A 15,934-nucleotide genomic window follows, 5' to 3' on the forward strand; every position below is an offset into this window, starting at 1 on the left:
TACAACGCCCCCTCCTACACTAAAGAGCCTCTCCCATGGGGCACTTGTCGCAGGTATTGAGAGGTATTTCCATCAATCATTAATCATCATTAATGATCATTAATATGTGTGCAGACAAGGTAAAAAAAAAAAAACAAACATTTTTTTAAAATTTAAAAAATTTTTTTTTTGAAAAATCGATTTTACGATTTTCACGTTTTAACATCGTTCTAATTACATAATCGCGATTACGATTTAAAAACGATTAATCGAACAGCCCTAGTTGCCAGTCTATCACAGGGCCGACATGCAGACAGACAACCATGCACACTCACCCTCACACCTACGGACAATTTAGAATCATCAATTAACCTACTACGCAGGTTTTTGGACTGTGGGAGGAAGCCAGAGTACCCCGAGGGAACCCACGCAATTCTGGATAATGACAAAGCAATTAATGGAAATTTATATTTTCTGTTCATCTGTCACACAAAATTATCCCAACTTATTAGGAATTTAGTGCAGATGCTTTGTAAATCTTTGTAGGCTAACTGAGGTTGGCTGGCATGGTAGACGCTGACATACACAAAAAAATATTTTGTACCTTTTCCCCCACTCTTACATAGTGGCCTATGTGAGGAAAAAATAATAAGTGCTTTAGCTGGGGAGACCGAGTTACTTTAGAAAGGATCAGCTTCAGTCAGATCTCAGTGTTTTGACTAAATCTGTTGAAAAAAGCCTGAAGTACAGACAGGAGGAGTGGGAGCAGGCGGTTACAAAAAAAATAAAATATATATATATTTCCACTACAGAAAGCACCTGGTGGGTAGCAGCTGAGGATGGTGGCTCTCATTAAACAGTTTTCTGAGAAAGCAGGATTAGTATGAGTTACAACGCATGCTACTGTGAATGGAACGTGCTGATTGTGTCTGCAGATAATTTAATTTCAAATATTGCTCAGAGACGGCACATATAAAAGCATCAGAAGTATGCTGCCAACACTTTGTGGGAAAGACTTTCACTAAAGGAAAGATCACATTACTCTGCTGTCTCCAAGACCTGGCTCAAACCATTTTTAAACTTTCCTCCTTTGCTTTCACTCTCCTCCATAACTCTTTTCATTATTCTCTGATCTCTCCCCCAAATGTTGCTTGTGTCAAATGTCAATCCCATGTGAAGACAGAGAAATACTGTTATGCTGCCAAGATACAACTCGCTTCAGACACATTATTTTATATTGGGAAGCTATCTGGACACTGTCAAACTCTGAAGGAGCTTAAGGTTTTAAGATATATTTGTGGACTTAAATTAGTCTGAAACCAATTTGTTTTACACTATAACATATTTGTATTGTGATAACTTTATATTTTACAATTAATAAAAAAAAGTATATACTTATTAAAGTACAAAATATTCAATTTCTTTTGTTTTTTTTTTTATTGTAAGCAGTATATAATATCCACTAGCAAGGAAAACAAGTAAAGGGAGCTGTGGTGGTTGTGAGGATGAGGCAGAACTCACCGCATTAGTAACTTCTACCTCGTGAACCTTCTGAAAGGAAACTCGATCAAAGAAAACCAATTTTCCATTTCCCTCATCTTTCTTCACTGAGGTCCCCGTCACGAGAAGCTTGTCATCGGGGCTAAAACAGCAATCGGTCCTGTGAGGGAAAGTTACACACGTACAACATCGGTCCATTATCCACACATGATGCACTGTTCTCATAACGAGAACAGCAAACAAGCTGTAATTAAAAGAGCAGCTGCAGTCTCACATGGAAAAGTAGTTGGTCAATCTGGTAGTTTCATTCACAGGCTTCCTGAAGTTGCGTATATCCCAGATCTTCAGAGTGTCGTCACCTGGAGAGGTATAGTTGGTTATGACAAGCACACATTAAGTAATGAAATCAGCTTTTTTAAAGTTTAAAACGTCAGCTACATTGTTTTTCCTTGCGCCACAGCAGAGTTATTTCTCATTTACATTACAAAATGATGTTAAGTGGTAGACTCTTGAGAGTTATTTCTGTTTATCTTTGTTTAAGAAACCTCTCACCGAGCTTACATCCCAGAGGAAGGTTTGGCATGTATAAAGCACTTTTTGTATATATACTGTCTTTTGTGAGTTTAACGTTTGTTAACAGACTCATTTATTCTCACACTCAGGTTTACAGAATCAGCATAAAATCCATTGTTTTACTCAGTGATCAAGAGATGGAAATAAAAACGTCATGTTCTAGTATTAATGCATGCAGTCTCAGTAAGAGCAATAGCTGGCTGCAGGATTTTGCAGATATCGTCTTCTCTGTACCTCCACGTGATGAAAGAGTCATGCCATCGTAAGAAAAGCAGAGGCAAGAGGTGTCAGATCCCGGTGTGTGAGCCTGCCGACAGTGGAACTTTGTGTGAACCTGGGACGAAGGAAAAAAAAGAAACATCAATCATCATAATGCAAACAAACAGTTAAGAAATCCTCTTTCAACATATACTTCTATGGAGAATAAGAAGTTTTAGGATTTCTGGTTTGACTCTGCTTTAGTTGTAGATGTTCCAAGTCTGTCACTGCAGTAACAAAAGTATCATTTGATTCTTCGCATATTAACAAACAACACATGGTTTTCATTCCCATCACCAACACCAAACTATACAACTATGATACCTACGGAAACATATGAAATACTAGAAAATTTCAGGAAATTTTGATATGGGCATGCCCTACTGCCCATTCGACCCCTCTAGCTGCTTGTGTTTAGGTGGTTCTGGTTGTGTTCAAGGTTTTTCTGGTTCTGTCTGAGGTGGTTCTGGCCATGTTTGGGGTTGTTAATAATGGCCAGTAAACCACACCCCCTGCTGTTAATATAACACAGCCCTAGTTGGCCATATAGTCCACAGCAACCCGAGTCTTTTAACGTTGGATCGAAGTCACTACAATATCGCGTTACTGCGCAACAAGCATCCAAAGTTCCATTAGCATCAAAATTAGCATAGTTGTATATCTCAAAAACCGTAATCGTCAGCATCATGAGACTAAAATATGTTGTGGAACAACACGTCCAGGGTTTGTCAACGTTGAAATTATGTCTGTGCAATAACCTGTTGCCTAGCAACAAGCGTCAAAAATAAAATTGAATTAAAAAAAAAATGAAGTGAAATATCACAAAAACTGTAATAATTGGCACATCGAGGTTTAATAACAGTTTAGGACAAAGCAAACCAAGTCTTTGAAAATTTGAATGAATCGGCCAAGTAATGAGCGTCCGAAATTTCACAATTGTTTTCGCTTTTTGGCATCTTTGCCATTTTTGGCATCCAGCGTTGCCACGGTAACATGCAAATGCATAGATTTTTGTTGCCATGGTAACAAGCCCCATAGGATAGAGTGGCACATTTGGCAAGCATTTTGACTTTAATTTTCTGTAAATCACAGCTTCATGAAATTTGAATATGTTGTAGTCTACAGCGAGGCAAGTTTTGAAACATTTGAATCGTGTCCCTAAAATAACCTGTTGCCTAGCAACAAGCGTCCAAAGTCAAATGGACATTTTATTTTTATTGAAAATTCCGAAGCGAACAGAGTCTGGGAACATTTGAATGATGTCTCTACAATAAAGTAGACCAATAAGCATCCGTATTTTCACCTTTTTTCCTGCTTCTTGGCATCTTGCGTTGCCACGGTAACGCTTTTGACTGAGAAAAGTATTGCCCTTCGAGGCACGATGGATCCACATGTGTTGATGTATGCTATCTGTGGGTCCATGTTCCGGTTCAGGCTACATTAACAGATAGGTTTTTTTTTTCACCGTGGTAAAAAGCCACATCCGAATGAATGGGGCCATTTGGCATGAATTTTGATGTAAAAATCACAGCTTCATGAGATTTTAATATGTTGAAGTCGCTAGCGAGCCGAGGAACATTTGTACGATGTTTCTATGATAACCTGTTGCATAGCAACAAGCGTCCAAAGTCAAATTAACATTTTTTTTATTCAAAGTTAAATATCACAAAAACTGTAATAATTAGCATAATGAGGTTGTACAGTTCTTTAGTGCCAATCGAGCTGAGTGTTTGAACGTTTGAATGATGTCTCTGTAGTATGGCCGAGTAAAAAGTTACGGAATTTCCCCCCTTTTTTTTTTGCTTGCTAGCCGCTAGCGTTGCCACGGTAACACTTTAGACTGAGAAAAGTAATGCCCATCAAGGCACGATGGCGACGCATGTAATGATGTATGCCATGCATGGGTGCATGTTGCGGTTCGGGCCGCATTAACGGACGAAAAAGATGAGAAAAATTGAAAACGTTTCTGGATACTAGTATGGCCTTCATTTTCATGTTTTTTCGGGCGTGTTTTATTTTTGGGGGATTATTTTTCCCATATCAGAGCGGGCTCATGCTGTACACCCTGTTTGCGACGTTAGCTTGTTAGCAAAATGCTATGAAAATGGCCCTTTGGGCCATTTGACTGTTTGCATGGTAAAAATGGGGTTTTCAAATTCTTTTTCAGGGAGACTTTAGGCATGCACCCCCCTGCTTTTTTTGGTAGTGAAAGTCTGTGCTCCAAAAACGGCCGACAGTTGCAATATGGGCCTGCCATTATGTTGGCATGCCCATAACTAGCACCTAAACTCTGCAACAAGACCACAGACATTTATCTCGGCAAACTTTTAGGTTCCTGTCCAACAAAGGGCATTTCTTTCTTTCTCTTTTTTTAAATGATATTATCCCTAATGCCTGCACACTTGCCCAGCAATAATGTAACCCTTGAACAAGCTTTATATCCCAAGTGTTACTCCAAGCAATTAATCAACAAACACAAATTACTACTAGGATGCGTTGTAAAATAAAGAAAATTTGGTTTATGCCAGAAGCAGTTGAGTGGAGAACGCAGAAATTGTTTCTCTGTTGTGTTTTGAACACATGAAGCAGGGGTCACCAACTCCGGCCCTCGAGGGCCCCTATCGAGCATGTTTTAGATCTTTCCCTGCTTCAGCACACCATGATACAAGGAGCTGTGTCAACAACAGAACTGTCCGGACCTTGATGACAAGTTAATGACGACCATTGATTAGAATCAGGTGTGTTCATGCAGGGAGACACCTAAAACATGCTGGATAGGTGGATCCAGGACCGGAGTTGGTGACCCCTGACATGAGGTATTAAATAAAAACACTACTTGAGACAATAATGTTAACCCAATCAGAAAATAGAACAAACTACTTGATGCTTTTTATAATTATTATTATTATAATTTTTTAATCCTGTGTGTGGTTCCATCTCTCTTTATGTTAGGATTCCTCTTTTTTCATGTTTAGACTATTGATCATACACACTTTGTAATTAGACATGTTGATACTTTAAACAATATTAATTGCAGCCAGACTCCATATATACGTAAATGAAATGTGTTATTATTATACCACCATTTCTTTAGGATGTTGCTATATATACAGTTGAGAATGTGATCTTGCTCAGTTTAGCTGCGATGATCAGCATGTACCGCTGAAAACCAAGTAGGCTGAGTGACATTTCATTCAAGGTCATCGTATAGACGTAAGATTAAACTGATTATAGAAGTCAGAGTAAAGTCTATTCTTTTTTTAAGTTAATAGACAAAGAAATAATTAGATTTTAGCAAATATTCAAAACAATACTCCCTCTTCAGTCATGTACACTAACTTCTCATGTGACAGTAATTTCCATCATGAAGTGTCACTCAGTAATGCCACTTTTCCACTAGTCTCGCCTCAGCCCGGCTCGGCGCGGCTCGGCGCGGCTCCACCCGTGTGTTTTTCCACAGCCAGGGGAGAAGTGGGGGGGGTGGGGTGAAGCTGCTGTGACGTACTCGATTGCGCAACACCTTTGTTTGTGTCGGCGCAGATGAGAAATCAGTTGGAGCCGCGAGCGGCTGAGAAAAAAACAGCCCGTCTACATCCCTTATTTAATTTTCTCGACAGCCACCAGGTTTATGAACATCTGCCCCTCAGAGTTGGATCACCAAACAGACGTTTGTGCTGTATAATAAAATCGCCGCGAGTCGCTCTCGCGCTGACTCCCGCTTCCTGATTCAAACGTTTGACGGCCCCGCCCCCCGACCAATCAGAGGCGTGGAGGGTGGTGACGGCCCCGCCCCCGACCAATCAGTGGCGCGGAGGGTGGTGACGTCGGAAATAGTCCCTGCTCAGCCCTGATAGAACCTCGCCAGAATGGTTACAGAAAAATGTATCGGCTTGGAGCGGCTCTACCCGTCTCAGCCCTAGTGCAAAAGGGCAAAACGGGGCTGTGGCGGGTAGAACTGAGGTGAAGCGAGACTAGTGCAAAAGGGCCATAAGTCTTCACGGCCTACAGAGTTCGTGATGTGGTTCTGCAGAGCAGAATGAGTGTGCAGTCCAGAGTCTGCTGATCCCGACTGGAAATAATGGAGCACCAGCAAATCACATGATTTAACCTATAAAATAAACCCAGGTCCTGATAAGAAGTAACAATAGAATTTTATATTTTTTTGTTTTTTATATATCAACTAAGATGATATAAAATTGTTTTTATTTGTCATCAATTCCAAACAGAAGGAAAATAAATCAGTGAAAAGAGCATTGCACACACTGCAAACTTTTGACCAAAAAAAGGTAGATGAGTAATACGAAGTGAGCATAGCGAGGACAGATAAGATAGAGAAATATAAAGATGATGATTGCAAATGAAAGTCAAAATGACAATTTAATACATAACCTCAATTTTTTAATCTAACAGTAGCCTATCTCAAACCTAATTAGTAGCAGTCAATGTAAAACATGGTACATGTGTAGCCATGAGGGCCCGTTTCAAAGATGTGCTAACACAGTAACTTTTTTTTTTTTTGGTACACCAAAAAACAGTGCCAATGGAGCAGACATTTCAGGTTATTTACTGTGGTTTACAGTGAAATAATAGTTTAAGATTAACAGAGTGGGAATATCCCAAACACATAAATATTATGCTATAAATATTCTGCAAAGGGAGAATGATGAAATCTGCATTACTCCGAACTCCGTAGAGGACTGTGCAGATGTTTGTTTTTTCTTTCTCTCTCTAAATGAACCTCTTCTAACCAAGCTTGTGTTTTAACTAAACTACAGTTTTTCACATCAACTACAAAGAAAACATTTGAGCTTGTTTGACCTGTGACAAATCATCCCACAAGGTCAATTTCTACTATTCTCTCAACTGACATCTTTTAAAAATTAAAATAATCTTTTACGATGATGCAGATTCTCTGTCATCCAGGTCATGGTGAGTCTCAAAGTTATTTACGATAACTGATTCAAAGCAATTTCAATAACACTGTCCCATTTGGAAGAGTTCTCTGACCATGCATTAGCTGTTCATCTTGTGAGCACACAGTTTATAAAACAAAATAAAAAAAAATAAAAACCTGGCTTCGTAAACTGGAAACTGGGCTGCAGAGGACTGTTGCATGAATGTAAAACTAAGAAAATCCAGTGTAACTACAGAGTACATGTACCGCTTACCTTTCACCAAGTATGCAAAATTTTAATGGCAATGTATGACGAGGGCACACATCTAATGTGTGAAAAAAACCACAAAAAAATCCCGGTTATAAATGAGCAAGTCTACCTAGCAAATATTGTGGACAGACTGAATAAGTAGTTGTTCAATATATGGGCTGCAGTATAATTGCCCATTTATGAAGTCATAGATATAAAACTTTGAACATGGTAGAAACACCTTTTCATGGTTTTTGATCATATCTCCTAATATATAAGGTAGCTAAAATAAGGGAGCTAATTTCATGCAGATGGGAGCAGAATTATTTTTTTTAATATACTTTATTTTTCTATGTGCCACACCATAGTGACGTTCAGTATAACAATAACAAAAAAAATAGACATAAGACAGACACCAACCTCAACATATACACGAAAACGAGATGGCAGCAGAAATACAGCTTAGATGTGTTAAACTAGTGCCATTCACACCTTAAAGAAACTGTTGATAAAAGATAGCCTTTAATCAACCATTTGTATTTTAATTTCTATCTTGAATATTTGCTTTAATTTTATATTTCTTTTAGATAAAAATATTCATTTGCAGAGATTGTGTCTTTTTTCTTGAATCTGAATCATCAACAAATCATCTTGTGTATATATTACATACTACCTATACACACACACATATACATACCGTGCATCCGGAAAGTATTCACAGCACTTCACTTTTACCACATTTTGTTGTTACAGCCTTATTCCAAAATTGATTAAATACATTTTTTTCCTCAAAATTCTACACACAACACCCCATATTGACAATGAAAAAAGTTTTTTTGAAAGTTTTGCACATTTTAAAAAAATAAAAAACTAAGAAATCACATGCACATAAGTATTCACAGCCTTTGCCATAAAGCTCAAAATTGAGCTAAGTCGCATGCTGTTTCCACTGATCTGCCTTGAGATGTTTCTGCAGCTTAATTGGAGTCCCCCTTTGGTAAATTCAGTTGATTGGACATGATTTGGAAAGGCACACACCTGTCTATATAAGGTTCCACAGTGCATGTCAGAGCACAAGCCAAGCATGAAGTCAAAGGAATTGTCTGTAGACCTCCAAGACAGGATTGTCTCGAGGCACAAATCTGGGGAAGGGTACAGAAACATTTCTGCTGCTTTGAAGGTTCCAATGAGCACAATGGCCTCCATCATCCATAAATGCAGAACAACGACCCTCAGCACACAGCCAAGATTTCAAAGCAGTGGCTTCAGGACAACTCTGTGAATGTCCTTGAGTGGCCCAGCCAGAGTCCAGACTCGAATCCGATTGAAGATCTCTGGAGAGAGCTGAAAATGCCTGTGCACCGACGCTTCCCATCCAACCTGATGGACCTTGAGAGCTGCTGCAAAGAGGAATGGGCAAAACTGTCCAAAGATAGGTGCGCCAAGCTTGTGGGGTTATATTCAAAGAGACTTGAGGCTGTAATTGCTGCCAAAAGGTGCATCAACAAAGTATTGAGCAAAGGCTGTGAATACTTATGTATATATATATATATAATATGTATATATTATTTTTAATAAATTTGCAAAAATCTAAAAAAAAACTTTTTTCACGTTGTCATTATGGGGTGTTGTGTGTAGAATTTTGAGGAAAAAAATGAATTTAATCAAATTAAGAATAAGGCTGTAACATAGCAAAATGTGGAAAAGCGCACATTATTTGAATACAGACAAATTATGTTGTTGTATTAGTAATATTTGTATTATTACTTTATAATTATGGGCATAGTTGGTTAGTTAGTTGGAGTTGTGTACCCAAATTTATGTTTATTTTTGCTTTCAGCTCCATTCAACCATTGTGATAATATATGATGTGAATGGATTGCAAAAATCTAAACATGCAGGTCAGGTAATACTAAGGTTTTGTGTGTGTGGTGTGTGTGTGTAATATATATATATACACACAAATATACACACAAACATCCACACACACACACGCACACACGCACGCACACACGCACACACAATCTACAGTTGTCAGAATAAGTAACACCAGATAGTTGAAGTAGGTGCATGTGTGAATCATACAGCCAGAATAAGCTCAAGCTATTTCTAGATCATATGCTGCTGTTTTGAAGGCTTGACTGTTTATTTACTATCCTGATGTTGGCTGGCATTGCTAAATGCCATGGTGTTTGTTTCCTGTGATAATCTACACGCCTGCTTGTGAAACCAGACTCTCTTACACTGTCTGAAACAGCTCACACTGCTTTTCACGTCCTCTGAAAGATGTGGCCATATCGTTGGGTAACAGGCATTGGCCAAGTCTTGGAGATTTTATTCAGCGATTTTTTTTGTGAATATAATCACCAAGAATATTTTCAAACAGTACCATTAGCAGGTTTAAAAAAACAAGATAGAAAAGCTTATTTCATACATATACGCACACACACTTAGAGAGGTCTGACCCACATCTACACACTTTCAGCAGCAGGAGTCGATAAATAGCAGAAGGAAGACAGCATTGGATTTCATCCTCTGCAGACTATGATAACAATCTACCACAGTGCCAACTGTTCCAAATCACACCATACGAGCTGAATTATATAAATACTTCAATGATTTATATCTCAATTTTTTTTCTATATTTTACAGCAGGACACCTAGAAGACAATGATGCCCTCTATGCAGTCCCTTCATCTCACTTTGACCTTTGTTACCATGTGAGGATCAAGTGGCCAAACCACAGTCCTGAACAGCTGCTCTGATCTTTCACAGAAATCATCAAGTTGTGACGGTGAGCTGGTGTGGAATGAAGGCCAGAAAGTCAAAAAAAAAGTTTGTTACACTACGTCAGCTATGTCTCAGCTACACGCAAAAGTAAAAGACAGGATTATTTTGTAAATATGTGAGGGGACATGCACAAAACTGAACGGTGTGACATTCCTCTGCTGAAAAACATTTAACTCAATAAGCTTACATGTAAAAATTCAAGGGAGGGATATTTAAGCTGTGTGATAACAACAGAAACGATCAGTAAGTCAAAAACGAAGGAAAAGGGGTACCTGGCAGTCTCTAGATAGCCCTGTGGAACTAATGTAATTGTCCTTCAGAGGACCATGTGTATACTATCAGTGAATTTTAGATCCTAGAACATTTATAAACTTGTTCTTTGGAATCCATCAATAAGTTTTCTACGCACATTTTATCTTGTTCAGATTCATGTAAGGGCTGGAGAAGCGGAGTACTGGATTGGACCAAAACGTCCCACAGAGATAACCAACCACGCTCGTTCACTCATGAGGACTATTTAGAAACTTCAATAAACTTAACAGGCATTAACATACATGCGTTTTGGATTGTGGGAGCAAGAGTGTTGTCTGGAATATCAGTTTTATTTTTAGTTTTACTTTTCCCCATGTGCAAAAAAAGATGCACTTTTACCTCCTGGATCTGTTGTTTTCAAAACATTGATCTTTCTTTTTTATTTGCGCGGCAACAAAGTGGTCAATGGTGTTTTGTGCAGCAATGGAGTAATAGAGTGCTGTTCTGTACAGATCCCGATACACTGGATGTATTGTAGCAATAACAAGCTACTCCTATTGTTCCACTGCTTAAACATCACCACTGAATTTCCTAATAGCCCAATGTGTCAGAGCTATCAGTGCAACAAAATGGGGACAGAACTTTATGGCGCTTTTCCACTAGTACTTAATCAGCCCGACTCGCCTCTACCCGTTTTGTCCCCGTTTGTTTTTCCACAGCCAGGTGAGAAGTGGGCAGGTTGGGGTGAAGCTGCTGTGACGTACTCGATTGCGCAACCGCTTTGTTCATGTCGGCGCTGTTCAGAAATCAGCTGGAGCCGCGAGCGGCTGAGAGTAAAACAGCCCGTCTACATCCCTTTTTTAATTCTCTCCTCAGCCACCAGGTTTATGAACATCTGCACCTCAGAGTTGGATCACCAAACAGACGTTTTGCGCTTTATAATAAAATCGCTGTGAGCTGCGAGTCGCTCTTGCGCTGACTCCCGCTTCCTGATTCAAACGTCTGACGGCCCCGCCCCCCGACCAATCGGTGGCGAGGAGGGTGGTGACGTCAGAAATAGTCCCGGCTCAGCCCGGTTAGAACCTGGGCAGAATGGTTACAGAAAAAGTATCGGCTTGGCGCGGCGCGGCCCGCCTTGGCCCGTAGTGGAAAAGCGCAAGACGGGGGCGTGGTGGGTAGAAGCGAGCTGAGGTGGTACTAGTGGAAAAAGGCTATTAGAAAGCTGTTGTAAATAATGTAACTTATACAGTGGGCAAAAAATTATTTAGTCAAACAGCAGTGTGCAAGTCCTCCCACTTAAAAAGATAGAGGCCTGTAATTTTCATCACAGGTATATCTCAACTATGAGAGACAAAATGAAAGAAAAAAGAAAACAACAGAAAATCACATTGTTTGATTTTTAAATGCATTTGCAAATTAAAGTGGAAAATAAGTATTTGGTCAATAACAAAAAACATCTACATGCAAGTCATACAAGCTGAACGTGCACAAGGGTGCAAGGGCCCGTTCATCGCTGCTTGCAGCTTTAATTACTTTTCTTACTCTGGCTCTGCATATTGTCCCCAATCGGTTACCGCCGGTACGACGCGCTCTCCTCGTGTACTACGCGAGCGACGTTGCAGTTGGTTGTGAACACTAACGGACACGAACACATGCTCAAAACAGCAAGTATATCCACCCCCTAAGTCTTCACAAGGTTTTCACACGCTGTTGCTGGTATTTTGGCCCATTCCTCCATGCAGATCTCCTCTAGAGCAGTGATGTTTTGGGGCTGTCGTTGGGCAACATGGACTTTCAACTCCCTCCAAAGATTTTCTATGGGGTTGAGATCTGGAGACTGGCTAGGCCACTCCAGGACCTTGAAATGTTTCCTACGAAGCCACTCCTTCATGCCCGGGCGATGTGTTTGATCATTGTCATGCTGAAAGACCCAGCCACGTTTCATCTTCAATGTCCTGCTGATGGAAGGAGATTTTCACTCAAAATCTCATGATACATGGCTCCATTCATTCTTTCCCTTACAAGGATCAGTCGTCCTGGTCCCTTTGCAGAAAAACATCCCCAAAGCATGATGTTTCCTCCCCCATGCTTCACAGTAGGTTTGGTGTTCTTAGGATGCAACTCTGCTTTCTTTCTCCTCCAAACATGACAAGTTGTGTTTCTATCAAAAAGTTCTATTTTGGTTTCATCTGACCATATAACATTCTCCCAATGGTCTTCTTCATCATCCAAATGCTCTTTAGCAAACTTCAGACGGGCCTGGACGTCTGGCACTGCAGGATTTTCTAATAATTGCTCCCACAGTTGATTTCTTGACACCAAGCTGCTAATGTACCTATTGCAGATTCAGTCTTCCCAGCCCGGTGCAGGTCTACAATTTTGTTTCTCACGTCCTTTGACAGCTCTTTGGTCTTGGCCATAGTGGAGTTTGGAGTGTGACTGTTTGAGGTTGCGGACAGGTGTCTTTTATACTGATAACCAGTTAAAACAGGTGCCATTAATACAGGTAACGAGTGGAGGAGAGAGGAGCCTCTTAAAGAAGAACTTACAGGTCTGTGAAAGTCAGAAATCTCGCTTGCTTGTAGGTGACCAAATAGTTATTTTTACTGAGGAATTTACCAATTAATTCAATAAAAATCCTACAACGTGATTTCCTGGATTACCCCCCCCCCCCCCCTTTTTTTGTCTCTCATAGTTGAAGTGTACCTATGATGAAAATTACAGGCCTCTCTCATCTTTTTAAGTGGGGGGAACTTGCACAATTGGTGGCTGACTAAATACTTTTTTGCCCCACTGTAGGTTGTTCTACAAAAGAGACACCCAAACAGCCGTCTCACTTCCACATATTAACCAGCCCATGACTCAATATTCTTCTTTCTTACATCATGATCTCATTACGAACAAATCTTTATTGAAGATTCCAGGCTGCATCGGTGTGAGCTGACATCACAGTGTCGCATGACGTCACTAAAAATTTCAAGTTTCATGAAATCTACTGAGATCCCAAGTTTGTGGTATAGAAAGAGCAGCTCCCAAGTAACACAATAGTGTTTATATGGACAAAAAATGACCTGGAATTCTAGCTAACGATGTACCTATTGCAGTTTTTTGGCAGACCGCAATTTCCATTCTTCTCAAGTCTTATCTACCAATTCTGGCCTCGTCTCTAAAAGCTTTAATCTATGAGATACCACAAAATGTTCATCTTGTGAAAGATAATAGAGGATGGTGGCTATGTCTACTAGCTTTATTTTTAGTCTTTGTAAACTTGAAAGCACTGGGCATGCTCAGCGGGAGGGTGTTCTTTTATGTGCTGGATTAAGTTTGATCTCCCAAATGTTGTGGTTGCTGTTCCTCCACCATGGGTTATTTTTATCTTAGGTGTAAAAATAACTATTTCTGGGTATTCTGCACTCAAAGTAAAAAACCTTCACATAGTGCATCCCTAATTACAAACAATCTTCATTCTTCTTTATTTTTGTTGCACCAAAGTTTAATTGTAACGTGTGTCAATTGGTTTTAATTTAACCAGAACCAACAGTTATGCATGGGATATTAGTAAGGACTTTTGGGATAAAGCCACCTATCCAGACAGCAATAAAAAGTTTGCCATATTACCTGATGATAACATTCATAATGGCAGATTTGTCAAAACCACCTCTTTTGTCATACCACTTTGAAGTCTGGAAACATGCAAGTTCACCACTGACATCATAGCATTCCTTAGGTCTCTGTGGTAATGTTTTGGATTGAAGACTTGCACCCTTAATGCACCACGTCTTACAGAGTGCACACTGTCTGGCAACCCCGTAAATGCAGTCTTGTAATTGTGGTCAGAGAATGGACATGCAAGCACCCTCTGTGGCAGTCCACTAGAAGTGACCCATCTGATTCCCATCATTGGATCAATCAGCTCAAGCCACGGTTCAAGAACGCAATGTGTCATCCTCAATTGCTTCTCTTCAGGCTGAGCCACAGCTCAAGGTCATGTACGTGATTGATCATGATTGATCTGCCTGCATATTCTAGTTGTGAGTAATAATAGCAATATGACGGAAGAGAGGCCTAATTTGAGTGGAGGAGGGAGCAGCAATAAAAGCCTCTGGAGGTCAGCTCCTTTTTAGGCGAGTGACTGAATGTGATTCAGCCGCACAGGTTGCTGATTAGGGTGGAGGGCACCAACTAAAATTCTTGAGCCATGCAGACAGGGTCCATTGGTCAGGAAACAGACATGACTATTGTAAGCTGCCATGTGATGCAAGGTAAATATTTAGCTTGGAGAAAGAGGGGGTAATACATTTTGAGATCACCTGAAGCCTGTTGCTGCTATGTACAGCACAGATAATGATGCTTGACTGTGGAAGAGGTGGGAGTCTAAGTAACAGTGGTCCATGAAAACATACAACAGGAAACTTCAAAACTGGTTTTCTTTGATTCTAAAATCTGCTGTTGTAGTAATGATCCCGTATCCTTATTTCATCATCAGGCATCAGAACAGCTTTTCCTAAAAAAAGAGGAAAATTCTCGACGCGGACGAGTGAGGGCGCAACGCGCCCGAACCCTCTAGGGGGGTCTGGGGGCATGCTACCCCGGAAAATTTTCAAAAATAGACTCAAAATGGTGCATTCTGGTGGTCTCAAAGCTCCTTTGAGACCACCAGACCCTGGTCTCTTGTTTTTATGAAAAGGTGCATTTTTCATCCTTTTGCTTGGTTTTAATATTTTAGTGTTTTTATCTACTGATGTTTTAACTTATCTGGATTCTTATCTTGGGGCCGTCCTTCTTGTTCTTTGTTCTTTTAGCCAAAGCACTGTTGTCACTTTATATTATCCTGTGTTGTTGAGTGTATGGTTTTAGATTGTATTGTATGAGGAGGCACTCACTGTGAACCAAATTTACCCAAGGGTACTATAAATAAATCTATCTATCTATCTATCTATCTATCTATCTATCTATCTATCTATCTAGAAGGTGCGTTGAACAGAGTACCGGTAATATGACTATTGATACAAAATAGCAGAATGAATAATACAGTGTTCCATTTCGATTGCAAAATGGATGACATCACAAATAAAGTTGAGGCGAAGATCTTGAATGACCAAGTCTGTCTCCCATACTCGAGCTGGTTGAGTTTGCTTTTTATCGAATAAAAATGTAAACGGTTGAACAACAATGGCACCTCATCCATGACAAGATTCCCTGACAGTCATGTCAAGTGTCAGGGAACACTGAGACCGCATTCAGACTGCAGGCAAATCTGATTCATATCTGATTCCTTCTCATATCCGATTTTCAGGGCTGACTGACTGTTTTAGCAAGTGTCCAAATCGGATCTGGCTCTGTTCAGACTGTGCCACATCATTGACTGATCTGACGGGTTGCCGTAGCAACGACGTCGGAGCGGAGGCGTCACCCAGCGCGTGTATTGTGTGAAGTCA

The 15,934-nt window shown here is 40.1% G+C and overlaps 1 protein-coding gene across 1 annotated transcript in view; it reads right to left on the reverse strand.

Moving 5' to 3' along the window:
- LOC133455229 (WD repeat-containing protein 70) overlaps window positions 1-15,934 on the reverse strand; it is a 54,201-nt gene that overhangs the window by 13,353 nt on the left and 24,914 nt on the right. The window contains exons 11-13 of the mRNA XM_061734166.1: window positions 2,287-2,386; window positions 1,754-1,838; window positions 1,501-1,639 (exon numbers count right to left, since the gene is read on the reverse strand). Coding sequence (XP_061590150.1) covers window positions 1,501-1,639; window positions 1,754-1,838; window positions 2,287-2,386 — 324 coding nt within the window. The remainder of the gene's footprint in view (window positions 1-1,500; window positions 1,640-1,753; window positions 1,839-2,286; window positions 2,387-15,934) is intronic.

The sequence above is a fragment of the Cololabis saira genome, chromosome 11 (assembly GCF_033807715.1).
Source record: "Cololabis saira isolate AMF1-May2022 chromosome 11, fColSai1.1, whole genome shotgun sequence".
In the NCBI taxonomy this organism is placed as follows: Eukaryota; Metazoa; Chordata; class Actinopteri; order Beloniformes; family Belonidae; genus Cololabis; species Cololabis saira.